Genomic DNA, 14,406 nt, shown 5'->3' with positions numbered 1-14,406 from the left:
TTACATTTGTTCTTATTAGTATTATAGTTTACGTTATTTTCATTTGAAGGTTATGCTCTTCATCTTTTTTTATTTTTCTTCTAAGAATTTTGTATAAACTTCACTATGACCCTTTTGTGTTGTTAATTTTTTTGAATTAGTGTTTTTTATCTTTTAGAAAGATTTCCTTTACTGATTTACTTGAATGTTAAAAATGAATTTTCCTGAATTTAAATCTAAATGGTTTGAGTAGTTTTTAAATTACTCATAATCACAATTTTGAAACTTCCAGGATCATCTGTTTTAGTTCAAATTACCTTATACAAGATTCCATCCTTCTGTACTTTTTCGTTATGATAATGTTCATGGTTACTACTGCCATAAGCATTGATTCATAGCATGCTTCATATTAACTTGGCCCTGTTAATACTACATCACTCTATATTAACCAAAACCCATCTTAATTATAACATCCAATTAGTAAATATAATATGTTATACCCATTTTGTAGTTTCTCATGTAAAGATGGGTTTTTTTAAGTCTCTGTAATAAAAATAATACAATTTTACAATAAAAAGAAGGTATGGGTTAGCATAGCTTTTCTAGCTTTATAGAGCTTCCTCTCCTGATTTATTTAAAAATATTTTTATTACGTTGAAAATATAGTGGTTTACTTTCTGAGATTTTCTAGCTCTATTCCCTTCTTCAACCTGGATTACAAACTTCTCTTTCCTTGCTCCTGTTGTCTCTGCACAGCACATTTATTCCATTCTCAGTAACTTCTTACACAATTGCTCTCTTTTTATTAGGACATTTGGAGAGGTTCAAAAAACTTGGTCTCTGTCATCACCATTGTCCCCAAACCTCTACTGGTGGAACTTTAATTATAGAAACATAATAAATGAAGAGTGTCATTCTAGGTTAATAAAGTTACCTGGATAAAGTGGCATAAGACCAAGAAATGAAAGCAGAGAAAATGGAAAAACAGTAGAAGCATAATAGTAGAGACATTCTTTGATAGGATAGAATGCAATAGTAGCTAGCAGCATTTGGTCAAGTGAAGGTGTCTAGAAAAGCAACATTTGTTAAAGAGCTGGATTATAGGGGGAAAATAGGCATTTATTCCACTAAATCTCCATGTGCTTTTTTAAATTAATTCTTTTTTATTTAAGTATAGTTGGAATACAAATTTATATTGGTCATATTGGTTTCAGGTATATCATATAGTGATTCAACATTTTTATACCTTACAGTGTGATCACCCCACTAATGATCATCTTTATTAGTTTATTAGAAGTAACATTAACAAGGAGCTGTGCTATTACAGAAAGCTATGTATTCTTTTTTTTTTTTGTGAAGCATGAATACTTTATATAACCAGAGGGCAAGGGGTGAGTGAATAAGCCACAAATTTTAAAGATGAATCCACTGAGAATAATTTTTAAAAAGGAGAGTTCTATAATCATGTGACTGTTCCATTTACATTGAAGCGCTCAAGATTGAATTTTTAAATTTTATTTTATGTACAAAGAGCTAGCCATTCTGTAGTACGGTAGATGTCTCGAATGACCCGTTCACAGGAAGTTTACTTAGTCCAACTTAATGAAACCTATATCCTTCGCGTACTGACGGAAACACTGGCGGCACATATTAAGGCCATACTTCCGGATCAGGCCGTGCCGGTTTGAGCAGACGCGGCAAGAACGAGAACCCTGGCCGAATTTTCTCGGATGGCTCCAGTAGAGCTGCTGGTGACCCATCTTGCTCTTTCTCTGGCAACGAGGCAAAAGGCGAAAGCTATGTATTCTTAAAACACAGTTCCTTAGAATGTAGAGATGCAAGTAGGTATGACTAAGTAGAAATCATTATGCATTTGGATATATACAGGAAATAAATTTATTATTAACTTTTAAAAAACAATTTTATCTTAAAAAAACAATTTTATCTTTCAATCAAGTGTTCATATCTGTGACATTCAATGAATAATTGTGTATGCCCATAGGAAATACGATATACCGACAGTGAAATAATCATTACATCAAAAGCATTCTTAAAACTTCCAAGCAATAACAACTCTACTTTCATCAGATACAGTTAATGTTGGGAATGGCATTCTTTGGAGAATAATTTATGGGAAAAAACCTTTTTAATTACAGATACAAATAATTAAAAGTTAAAACTGGTTTCTTTACAATTGGCTATGAGAAATGAAGCTACTTTAAATTTGTATGTAAAGAATACCCATTTTAGGGTAAGTACAAATCTTTGTTCATTGGATATTTGCAAGGTACTGGGGATATAGCATTGAAAAAGACAAAAATCCCTGACCTCAAGGAAACTCCATCACAATGATGATAACCAAGCTGTATTCATGGGCCAGAGATTGCACACTCTTTCTAGGACAGTGGGCTGCCTCCCTTCCTAGGATACATAAATAAAGGAAATAAATTAGCAATAGGAAACATCCCACGTTACCAGCTTATTAAATACCATAACACTTTTAATAAGCCTCGTATAAATAATGTCTATACATAAATAAAAATTACACATATAATGAATTATTTTCCAACTTTTCAACTCCCTCTAATACACATTGGGAAACAAAACAAAACGTGAACTTTCATTCCAGAAAACTATGGAAATTCCAGTACTCTCACAGGATTTTCAGGGGAGGAAGAAGAAGCAGTGTTTACATTCTGGCTCCTGGCTCTCTGCTTGATTAGGTTGAGCAGCCTCTTCACTCTTCCTGCATGTCTTCCTTGTTCAGTGCACAGCTAACACAAGGTTTTTAATTTTTTTTCCTTTGTAAGAGATTTTAAGTAGATATTTAGGAATGATAGTTAATTACAAATCTAAAAAAAAACAAACAGCTTTTTATCAGATATTACTTATGTAACTGTTCATTGCCCATGCCTTGCCTGCAATAGGGGACTTCTTTCTGGCAGTTCACATCTACGGCCCTTTCACACTGCAGGTTGATGTGGCTTTTTTTCTTTCCCTTTAGAGAACTTGCACCTGTCTCTTATGCTCCAGTAGTCTTGTCTCCTGGGCTTGTAAGCAAGATAAATGAAAAGTTCTTGTTATTCTATATTTAGAGTAATTTAGTTATTATTCTGTGTCTCTACACATATCATGAATAATCAGGATTTCTCTTTTATAATGTAAAAGTTAATTACTGAGATAATTTTAATCTTCACGAGCACTTTCCATTCTTACCAACTGCTATTTGAAGTGAAAAAATGGCATTTTGTACCGATTGAAGTTTCATCTGTTCCTTTCCAGAGTAAACCTTATGTCTGAAAGGCAAAAATTTTTCTCATTTAGGTCCTTCTGCTGTTTTAATATTTAAATGGATATGAGACATATTACCAGGAAAAAATAACCAAATATAATTAACTATGTATGTATGGGGCCTCCATAGGAATATGGGACACAAGGATAAATTGGGCATTTGAGGTTTATATGCCATCTTGAGCTAAGAAGGGGCTAGTGGTTTGGGACTTCAAAGGGGAGGAAGGCAATTTAAATGGTAACCAAATGTTTGCTGGACCATGCAGAGATAATATAGTTTGCTCTGGTGATAGCTCTCTTTTCTGGAAAAGGTCCCCTATTTAAATGATCTTAGACAGTTAAGAGGAAGGTCAAAGTTTCTTCCTGAGTCTTTTACTTCTTAAAAATAAAATATCCTCATGCCAGAAATACTCAATTTGGAGGGGCAAATTTTGCTTTTCTACACCTACAAAGAGTGGCACTTGTTCCTTTTTTTAATGTAGCAAGTCTTATACAAGAAAAATTTACATTCCATTTCCTAATGCCAGCTTTATGATGGTATAACAACTATCAACTGTATTTTAAGGAGCTTTAAGTATTTTCTCATTCATTACTTTCAACTTTTTATGCAAATAATCAGTATCATTTCTTCAACTGATATATTTTAATATAGTGGTTTAAACAAAAGAATAAAATAAATACACTATATCTAGGAAATGAAATTTCTGATTAGCTAGACTATACTTTCAGGCACACTATATTTCTAAATTCAGCTTTCTGTTATTTTTGATTATTTTATTCTATTATTGTTTACTTTATTAAATGTACCTAAAATATAAATATGATACATTTCATTGGAAAAATGGCCAATCTTTCAGAAAATCAACAGAGATTTTTGGTTCCCATTTAATTATTTATTCAGAATGCCTGCGCTAACAAACCAAATTTTAAAAAAAGAAAAAGCAGAAACTGCATTATTTTTTCAGCCTTTCCTTCCCCTGCTTCCCAAACCTCACAGTGCAGCTTACATGTCTTGGGTCTTATCTATGCAAATTAACCACCTGGTCTCTTATGCAAATTAGCATGTTCTTTACATTGACAAAAAAGGAGGGAATGTAATCTTCTTTAGCCCCAACAAACTTTTGTAGGATATTTAAAAATGACTAATTCAATTACAAAATACAAAATAAAAATAAAATGACTAATTCAATTCTAATGTTTATTTGAACTTATTCTTAAATGTTGCTTTGATCCAATCAAAACTCATAAGATAATATTGTTAAACAGCAATAGAAATACATAGGATGTCAGGCCTAAACTCCAGATGAATATTTTTATTTACCAATGAATTTTATGAGGACTGAATGAGACAAGATATTTGAAAGGATTTTATTATTTAATAAATTATACAAATATTAGGTGTTATCACTGATTATATTTGTGAATTTGTACTTTGATATAAAGTCTATTTTTTGTTCTACTTGGCATTTGCTTGGATGCACATGTTGTTACTTTCACTTAATAGAATCCCTTCGCTGAAAACGAGACTCATAATGGATTCTTATTAAAATGGTATAAATGTCAATGTAAAATTCAGAGGGAGGAAATTAGTTCTAATAACTTCAGTACAGTTCAGCACTCAACTTATATATCTTGAGTTAATTTCTCTTAAACATATTGTCATTACAAGTTCCATGTAAGCTTAGTGAGATATATTAAAATTCTATTAATGTAATAGAGCTGTCTATTTCTTGAATACATCGTAAGTCCATCTCTTACTTCCTCAAGAGTGAACTTTTTTCTGTGGTTTCTTTGAGTGCATGTCAAGAATGATAATCTGGTCAGGTAATCTGAGCAAGTTACAAGGTGTAATATGCCTCTCCTGGCCATCAGACAATTGATTTTGTGCATGTGTGTGTGTGTATGTGTGTGTGTGTGTATGTGTATGTCCCATTAAAGATCAAAACACAAGAGAAAGAATAAATATACATCATATTACTGCTGCCACAGATGTATTTATCAAGAGGATTTAATTAGCCAAATGCTATGAATCATTGTCTTTTCAAGCTTACCTCTGAAAGGAAACCATATGCTTGGATTCATAGTGGGAAAAGAATGATGAAAATTATTATCAGACCTGAAACCAACTTTGATGGATTCCATAGAGTGAAATATGGTACATAAAGTTGTGAGAAATGGACTCTTCTCATTAAGGAGATAGTGGTACTAATCAGGACTCTCCAGGCTGAGGCAAAAGGAATATGGTGTATGGAAATGTTGTCAAGGAAGAGTTTGGAGCTGATATCTGACTGGTTAGTTTTAGGAAGTTTAGGCAAGGAGGTTTGCTTCAGCAAATAAGATAAAACCTCCTCTTTTCTGGGTCCTTTTAGAGCATATGAAATTGGATCTTGAGGATCTAATGTAAAACATGATGACTGTAGTTGATAACACTTTATTGTATAATTAAGAATTGCGAAGAGAGTAGAATCCCTTCACAATGTGTAAGTATATCAAGTCACCACAATATACACTTTAACTATAGTACAGTTTTAGTTGTGAATTATACCTCAATAAAACTGAAATTTAAAGAAAGAGAAATTGAGTTTTTCCTATATTTTTGGGGAAGTTTATTTCCTTTTGTGAATAGAGAGTAAGCCTATGAATAGTTTTCTACTTTGTGTACACAGTAGGTCTATGCTTGGAGTAAAGACTATAAAATAATAAGGATGATGATGATGACTAACCCATGTCAATACTTTTCATGTTTCAGGCAAAGTTCTAAGTACCTTATATGGATTAACTCGTTTAAATCTCATAGCAATCCTCCAGTGAGGAAAATGAGTCATGGGGAACTTTAGGAACTTGCAAGAGGTTACAGAGAGACAGGGAAAGCAGGATTTATACTCAGACAAGTCTGGCTGTGGAGCTGATTCTCTTACCTACTACTCTGACGCTTTTAGTTAACAGTGGTGACTGATCATGACATTCATAATTAGCCCAGACTTAAGAAAAGAACAAGTTCTACATTATGTTCTCATCATTGACCACCCTGGTCACACCTATAAAGGGTCAAATGTATAAAGGAGTCACTATTTTTTTCCATTCCTTCATATCACAAACATTTCTGTGTGAGGCCTGAGACAGTAAAGATTTAATATTCACTACACTATACAGTATGATGATATAAAGATTAATTAGATACTCAGGGAGTGCACAGATAGAGGGAGATATTGTAAATAACTATAATGGAGGCAGAAAATAAGAACCACAAAAAGGGTAAAGAATTCCTCTGACATAAAAGTTGGGAGGAAGAAATGTTCCCTCCCTCCTTCCCTCCCTCCCTCCCTCCTTTCCTTCCTTCCTTCCTTCCTTCCTTCCTTCCTTCCTTCTTTCTTTCCTTCCTTCCTTCCTTCCTTCCTTCCTTCCTTCCTTCCTTCCTTCCTTCCTTCCTTCCCTCCTTCCTTCCCTCCTTCCTTCCTTGCCTCTCTCTCTCTTTCTCTCTTCTGCTTCAGTCAAAGAAAAAAAAAAAAACACAAAAAACAAAAAACAAACTCTTGAGGCCCCAGAGCCACAGGGTTCAAGCAGAGGGTCCAAGGAGATGGTGGAGGGGCCTTATTTGACCTTCTTATTGAGGTGCAGGTTGTTGGTGTGGTTGCACTTGTTGACAGCGAAAGGGTGCAGGCGGGTGTAACACTTGGCAGATCATCTTGTCACATGGGTTGTACTTGTGGGCAGGCTGACCTAAGGAGGGCTCAAGGATGCCACGCTGCAGAGCAAGCACCAAGTGCAGGGTGGACTCTTTCTGAATGTTGTACTCTGAGAGAATGCAGCCATCTTCTAGTTGTTTGCCCACAAAAATTAGACGCTGCTGGTCAGGCGGGATGCCCTCATTGTTTTGGACTTTAGCTTTAACCTTCTTAGTTCTGTCACTGGGCTCAGCTTCGAGAGTGACGGTCTTACCAGTTAGGGCCTCATAGAGATCCACATCTTTGTGTCTCCTGGGAGGCTGCTCCTGTGCTTCATTGAAGAAAAAGAGCAATAAATGTCTTTTTAAAAAAAATATTTTATTTTTTAGAGAGAGGGGAAGGGAAGGAGAAAAGGAGGGGAAGAAACATCGATATTTTCTTGCATGACAAACATCATCTGGTTGCCTCTAACAGACCCCACTGGTGACCTGGCCCACTACCTAAGCTGTGCCCTGACCAGGAACTGAACCAGCAACCTTTTGATTCCCAGGCCAGCACTCAAGCCACTGAGTCACACAAGTGAGGGCAAGAAATGTTTTCTTTCAAGGTATGGGAAGATTGCTTTCTTTCTTGTATGTCTGAATGTCAAAATCAGGATCATGGATGCTATAACTTAATTTTTTATATTTGCAGAGAATTTGAATCAAACACTCAGGTTCCATGGATAATAGTTCTTTGGAATATATTCAAGTCCTCTCCATATTCTTTTTTAAAAAAAAATTACTTATTTATTTGTTTGTTTGTTTATTTTTAGAGAGAGGGGAAAGGAGAAAGAGAGGAAGAGAAACATCACTGTGTGGTTGCCTCTCACTTGCGCCCCCAACTGGGGACCTGATGTGCAACCTAGTCATGTGCCCTGACTGGGAATCTAACCAGTGACACTTGGCTGGCAGGCTGACTGTCAATCCACTGAGCCACAGCAGCCAGGGATCCTCTCCATATTCTCATTGGGGAAATCCTTTCCCTTGCTTATCTATATTCCTGAACTTTCATGCCATTCAGAAATGTGGACCTGGGAAATTAAACATAAGGTTAAACATTTATGCTTAAGTAAATTGCTTCTTGATGGAAGGTAGGTTATTTTTAGACTGTAGTTATCATTTAGTTAACTAAAACAGTAAATATTCAATAATATACTCAAATTGTTAAATGTTGCCTTACTCCATTTTTGTATTTCTTTAACCTTACTCTTCCTTCCTTCCTTCTTTCCTTCCTCCCTCTCTCCCTCCCTCCCTCCCTCCCTTCCTTCCTTCTTTCCTTCTTTCCTTGCTTTGTTTCTCCCTCTCTCCCTTGATCTCTTTCTCTTCCTTCCTTTCTCTTTTTTTCCATTCCCATTCTCTCTCCCTCCCTCCATCCTCTTATTATTTTTTTCTTATAGGAAATTCAACAACCCAATAGACTTACCTATCATTAGGTTAAAAATGATGGAGCCATTGAACTATTGACTTTATAAACAGATACTCATTAATCAAGTGAAGCTGAGTTCTACTTTACAAAGTCTATTTCAAACATATGCAATAACATTTAGTGACATATGATTCATACTTCAAAATTTATGAATCATATTAAAAAAAAGTTGATATTTAATAAGGACCCTCAATTGCAATGCAATGAAAAAATAATCCTGCAGCAATTTTTGACGGATACCACCCTTAATAATTCTGATTTTAAAATATTACCATTTTGGTATATGTAGATCCAGCAGGTATATAAGAAGTGAAATTATAATGTTGACATTTAATTAAAATAATTAACACAAAGCATATTCATAAGAACATATTTAGCTTTTTTCTATTATCTAAAATATTTTAAAAATATTTGTGGAATATTTCTATTATATAACTCTAAGGATCAGTTATAAAACTCTTTTGAGACAAAAATAGCAACCAACTGAATTGTCTTACTCAGATGGCTGCCAACTAAATGACATTTTGAATCTCTATCTTAATGTTGTTCTGATTATAAACTTTAAATGAACCCAAATATATTAACATACTGATATTTTTATGTGAGAGGCCTCTACTAGTATTACATCCATATGTGCTGTTTATAATTAGTAAAAATTAGGCTTAACATTTACAAGAAGTTAGGCCCCCAAAACAGCTGTTCCCAAAGCCTGTGTCCCCTTTGGGTCTTTATACTCAAATGTCCCAGAGTATATATATATATTCCTGTTATCTATTTCAGAAAGAATGAAGCATATATTCAACCATTATGAAAACAATCAAGTCTGCAAAAGTTTTATAAATGATTTCATAAATCATCTTAAAACAGAACAGCTTTTAATTATTCATAGATTGGCATATTCATACTATTAACAGGCATGTACATAATGAAATTTAAATTATCACATGTTTGTACATATTTAAAAATATACAGCACTCATGAGGTTTAGTATAATTGCCATGGGACTGTGTACTGCTGTAGTATTTTCTTTTCTAGTATGTATTTCTGGAATTGTGTGAATGGTTCATTATAGACAAGTGTTTTGTACAGCTCAACTGGCAAAGCAACGCACTAAGAATTACAATCCCACTTTAATAACTTTTGAAAAGAAATTTCCTAAACAATTGTTACTTGGTTATTATTATTTTAATATTTTGATGAAAAAAATATCAATTTTCCAAATTGTAGCTATGAAATAAATTCATGTTGCCTAAATGAAGTTGCAAATTAGGTAAAAATATGTATATGTCTTTTTCATTTGGAAGCTGGATAGTGAGAACCATGTTCTTGTATATGTCTCTGCTTAATTTAGAGGGGAAATTTGCATGGAAAAAGGTGCACACTTAACAATGAGCAACTATGGAAATTATATGCAGACTTTTTTTCATTCTGAATTTCTCCCAACCCTCTATGCCAACTATAAAATTTGCTTTGTGAATGCTGACCATTATCAAGAATTGTAAAGGGTCTGATATTTTACTCTACTGGAAAGGTAATGAGTTAGGCTGCTACAGTTTTAAGAATTCTGGAAGAAAGCATGAGAGTCTTGTGTCAGAGACAAAGGACTGGTTACTTTCATCATAGCAAGAAGTATGAGTTCCATGTGTGTGAGGTACAAAAGAGCTCAAGTGAATGCTGTATATGTGGTAAGTTTCCATCATAGCTGAGGAGCCCCAAGTTTAAGTAACCCCAATATCTTATAGTGAGCTATTAGTTGACATGTTCAACATTTTTCCTGTAGAAGAGACTAGCTCTATCTTTAAAGACTATTTTATATATAGACATCCTTGAAAAGACTTGTTGTGAGCGATACTCTAACCTTATGAGGATCCGTGCTATAGTTTTTCCTTTAAGCCAGCCTCCAGCCTTTGTCATGAACTGGAGGCACTGGCCACCTATATGGCCACCAGCCCTACAAACAACACTGGCACCAAGGAATAAAAGTGAGTCAGCACAGGTAACTATGCTACTCAATCAGCTTTTATTAATGCAGATTCAATCCAAATCTATAATAACCCAATATCAACAATAACCACTCAGAATCAGTCAGTAATAACTTCATACAAGAGAACTGAGGGATAATGAACTTGAGTCCCAAGAATCCAGGTCAGGCCTGGGTCTGGGAGGCAGCTGGTCAGTGTCTTGCAAGGAAGAGTCTACAGTGGTTTCAGAATCAGCTAGAGCAGGGTCAATCAGAACAGTAGAATGTCTCTCATCTGTCTCAGCTCTACTCAGCTGTCTCAGCTCCTCTTGGCCACCTCAGCTGTCTATTCAGAGGTCTTTGCTTTCATACTCTTGTATGATGTAATGTTGCATCAGCCTTTCTTTGATTAAGACATGTTTTTTTGTGCCACCTTGATAAGCACATGTTGATCATGTCACTTTACCGTGCATGCTCTGAGAGATGGTATTACCCTCCAGATAAGCACATGTTGTCTACCATGTTTCACTCTGCATCATCACTCTGAGTCATTGCTTTACTGTGCATGCTCTAAACATGGCTTCTTAGTTGACAGGACTGACACCATTTAGTTCAGTCTTGCTCTCCACCAGAGTCCAGAAAAAAAAAGTTAGTGGTAGTGTCCTTGCTCACAAAACTGGTAAAATTGTGATATCAATGGAGAATTATTTCCAGAAAAATGAAGCCCTTGTTCTACATTGTCTTCAATATAACAGTCTAATCTACCTGATAGAAACTGTGACCAGGTCAATATAATTTGTATTAGAAAGCACTTAATTAAGTTCATTTCAAACAAGACTTCAAGTAGAAGAATGAGGCTAACTGCACTATTTATCTCAACCATGTCATACCTTCATGAACCATTAGGGCACCCCTTAGAAAGCCAGGAAGTTTTCCGTTAAATTTCCGTATTGACTCTTCCACTTGACTTGAGGAAATAAGCCAGGTATAGAAAGATATATTAGAGATTGCCTAGCCTCCACTTTGTCCTGCAAGGAAGAAATCTAGGTCAATTCTCTCATTCATATCAAGCTGGTCATTAAGTTGAGATTGAAGTGAATGCCTCCCTGGCCTGAGGAGTGTTTCCATAAACACTGAAGGTTTCTTATAAACCCCACTAAGGTGCAAGTCACAATTTGGGGGGAAGCCATGTTACCCTTGCTTCCATATGAAAAATACAACCTTAAGGGTGTCCCTCAGGAGGAAAACCTGTTTTTTATAATTGATGGTGCCACTCAGACCGAACCTATATCAGTGGCACAGATTGAGAATGCTTCTAATGTCATCACCTGGCTGGATTGTAGGCTGTAGGGTTCCAAGTTTGAAGAATTGAATCTATTCCTTATTTTTAGAGGGACTACCAGTTTTTGCACATTATCAGCTGGTTGACATTTTTCTGTCCAACAGAATGATGAGGAATTAAGGTGGAGAAGATATATTTTGGGAGTCAGGGCCATCCAATGTTCTTTCAGATGGACCACTTGAGAAAGTTAAGAGAAATGGCAATTAAATCATGGTCACAGTCATCTGGAAGGGGACAGCCCATCTAAGAATTAGTTGAATTTAAGGCATGAAACCAAAGTTTTGATGAGCCACCCTGGAGTATTTTCTTTCATGCAGAAAGCTCCACAGGAGGTCATGAGAGAAAAAGGTCATTGATTTACTTTCTTTCCTCATCTTCCTGGTATGTAAGGTGTTCCTTCCTCAGGTACCAGGGTTTTTGCTCTCCTTTCATCACCACAAAAACAGTATGTCCATTTCAATAGTTACAAATTTACCTTAAAAAAATAATTTCATACTCACAACGCATTTTGTGTCTCCTAGGCCTCATTTGGCTTGGCAGTCTCAAAGAAGGTGTTAAAACCAAGCCAGACTGAGTTTACTCATAAGAAAAAGAAAGCAGTATCATAACAGAATAGAATCTCATATTTTCAAAACAGGTCTTTATAGTTACCCCCACATTTTGGTCATTATCATCATCCAGGAAGTTGCTGAGAGAAGATTATTCCTTTCTAAGATGGCCACATTTAGTGACCAAACTACCTTACTAAGATGTGTGTACAAGAGGAGGCTGAGAAAGCTAAAGATAGGTGTTAATTCCAAAACTAAGTAATACCAGATACGTGGGGATGTTAGGGAGTGTGGAAGGTCCATTAAATATTTTGACTCTTAAATAGTTGTTGAGTAAATTTTGCAATTAAAAAAGATATTGTCTGACTAAAGAGGATCTGAAAAGAGAAGTACAGACTTTGGATTTAATCTCCAAACCCTTGGAATGTCCTTCCTGATAACAGTATCTTTGTTTAACTGTGGGCTTTGAGCCATAGGGTGATTTAGGGTGGGAGCCTTGGTTCATGCAGGTATTGGTCGATTTTCTGAGAGTCTGGAGACTGAGGTCATCCATGTGGTTGACCAACCATGTTTATGAAATAAACCCCAATAAGATGCAGAACACCAAGGGTCACGTGAGTTTCTCTGGTTGATAATACACCATATGTATTATCACAAAGCAATTCTGGAAAAGCAACACATCCATGACTCTTTGAAGAAGAGGAAAACTGAAAGCTCCCCATTTTAGAACTTCCTTATGTTACAGAAACAGGGGAGTCCAAAAACAAACCCCAGAGTTTGTGGTTGGGAGATAGGGAAAAGGAAGCAGCTTCAGGATGCCTTTGTATGCCTGGGGCTAGTGGCTGGAAACTTTGTTGCACAAAGACCTGCTTTGAAATTTCCAAGGCCCAGGAAGATGGGAGGGGTCTTGGACCATGGGATGGTACAGAAGGAGCCTACAGAGCCTGCGTAGGGTTCTGTGAATGATCAGAACTGGTGGCTACACCCACTGCGTCAGAGGACGCAGTCAGGGATTTAAAAGTAGTTGCAGACATTTTTAGCGGGGGGTCTCCAGGCTGCTTCAAGGGAGGCCTCCAGGCTTCTTTAAGAAGGGCTTTTGCCATGTGGTTTTGAGAAGGAGAGGAGATCCACACAGTTTGCAGGAAGAAGGCAGTTTACAAGGAAGCTGAGAATCCAGGCGCTTCTGCATTGAGAGCTGAAGGGCGCCACCACACAGAAAGACCTCCCCAATCAGAATTGAATAATTGACAGCTACCAGTAAAGCTGAACTGTGTTTAGGAAGTAGGGAAACAATATCTCTAACTTCTCTAAAAGTAGCTTGGATTGGTAGGGGGAGGCAGAACTATGTGTTTGTGGGTGTTTTAAGAACATAAGACCTAGAGGCAGAAATCCGCAAATAATCTAAATTATATATCTGTTAAATAAACAATTCTTTTTCTTTTCACTAAACTCTGGTATTGAGAGTTATAATTCTGGCGGCGGGCAATCGGGTCCCTAACTAAACAGCTCGTGGGTTCTGTTTCAAATCGGAGAAGGCCAGGGATTCTGTTATACTTAGACTATGCACTATGAACTTCTTCCCTTAGCTGATTCTAATATTTTCCTATAATAAACTGTGACTATGAGTATAACAACTTAACTTTTATGGAATTCTGTGAGTTCTTCTAGTGAATTATTAAAGGTGGTCTTGGGGACCACTTAAACCTGGAATTGATATAAGAAATGAAGGGAGTCTTGTGGACCATGCTTCCTAACTTTGCAGTTGGTAGAAGAAGTAAAGGCAATCTGTGAACTGTCCTTTAACCAACAATTCACATTAATTTTCAAGGCCAGAATGGTATTGCCAGAGTGGATGGGAGTAGCAAGTCCATACTTAGGTGTCAACAGTGGTGAGTCAGCTTTTCGCTAGAGTCACAAATCTGACATGTAGAGCTAGCTTTTGCATTAGAAATATAGAGACCTTTACTATGTGTCAAGTCTGTGATGCTGGATGTATTGTCATGTCAAGAATGATCATGGATCCAGGCAGAAATGGTGGTAATCTAGGTGGCAAATCTTGATCAGTGGTCTGATTCCAATCAGTCTTGTCAGAGAATGGGCCCTTATCATGGATATCCATTAGAATGACCCAGGCAGTATAATAAATAGCTGCTA

The 14,406-nt window shown here is 36.2% G+C and overlaps 1 protein-coding gene and 1 pseudogene across 1 annotated transcript; both read right to left on the bottom strand.

The window, feature by feature from the left end:
• Positions 1-1,472: 1,472 nt before the first annotated feature.
• Positions 1,473-1,763, bottom strand: LOC150021332 (small ribosomal subunit protein uS14). The gene has a single exon (XM_090291813.1). It carries the CDS (start codon positions 1,737-1,739, stop codon positions 1,569-1,571), a length of 171 nt encoding a protein of 56 aa, XP_090147939.1. The 5' UTR covers positions 1,740-1,763; the 3' UTR covers positions 1,473-1,568.
• Positions 1,764-6,861: 5,098 nt separating this feature from the next.
• LOC150021331 (ubiquitin-ribosomal protein eL40 fusion protein pseudogene) overlaps positions 6,862-14,406 on the bottom strand; it is a 30,146-nt pseudogene continuing 22,601 nt past the window's right edge.

This window comes from Furipterus horrens, unplaced genomic scaffold (assembly GCF_987537825.1).
Source record: "Furipterus horrens unplaced genomic scaffold, mFurHor1.1.pri manual_scaffold_1, whole genome shotgun sequence".
Taxonomy (NCBI): domain Eukaryota; kingdom Metazoa; phylum Chordata; class Mammalia; order Chiroptera; family Furipteridae; genus Furipterus; species Furipterus horrens.
Note: the sequence above shows the minus strand (reverse complement) of the source record. Positions and strands in the feature narration are given on the sequence as shown.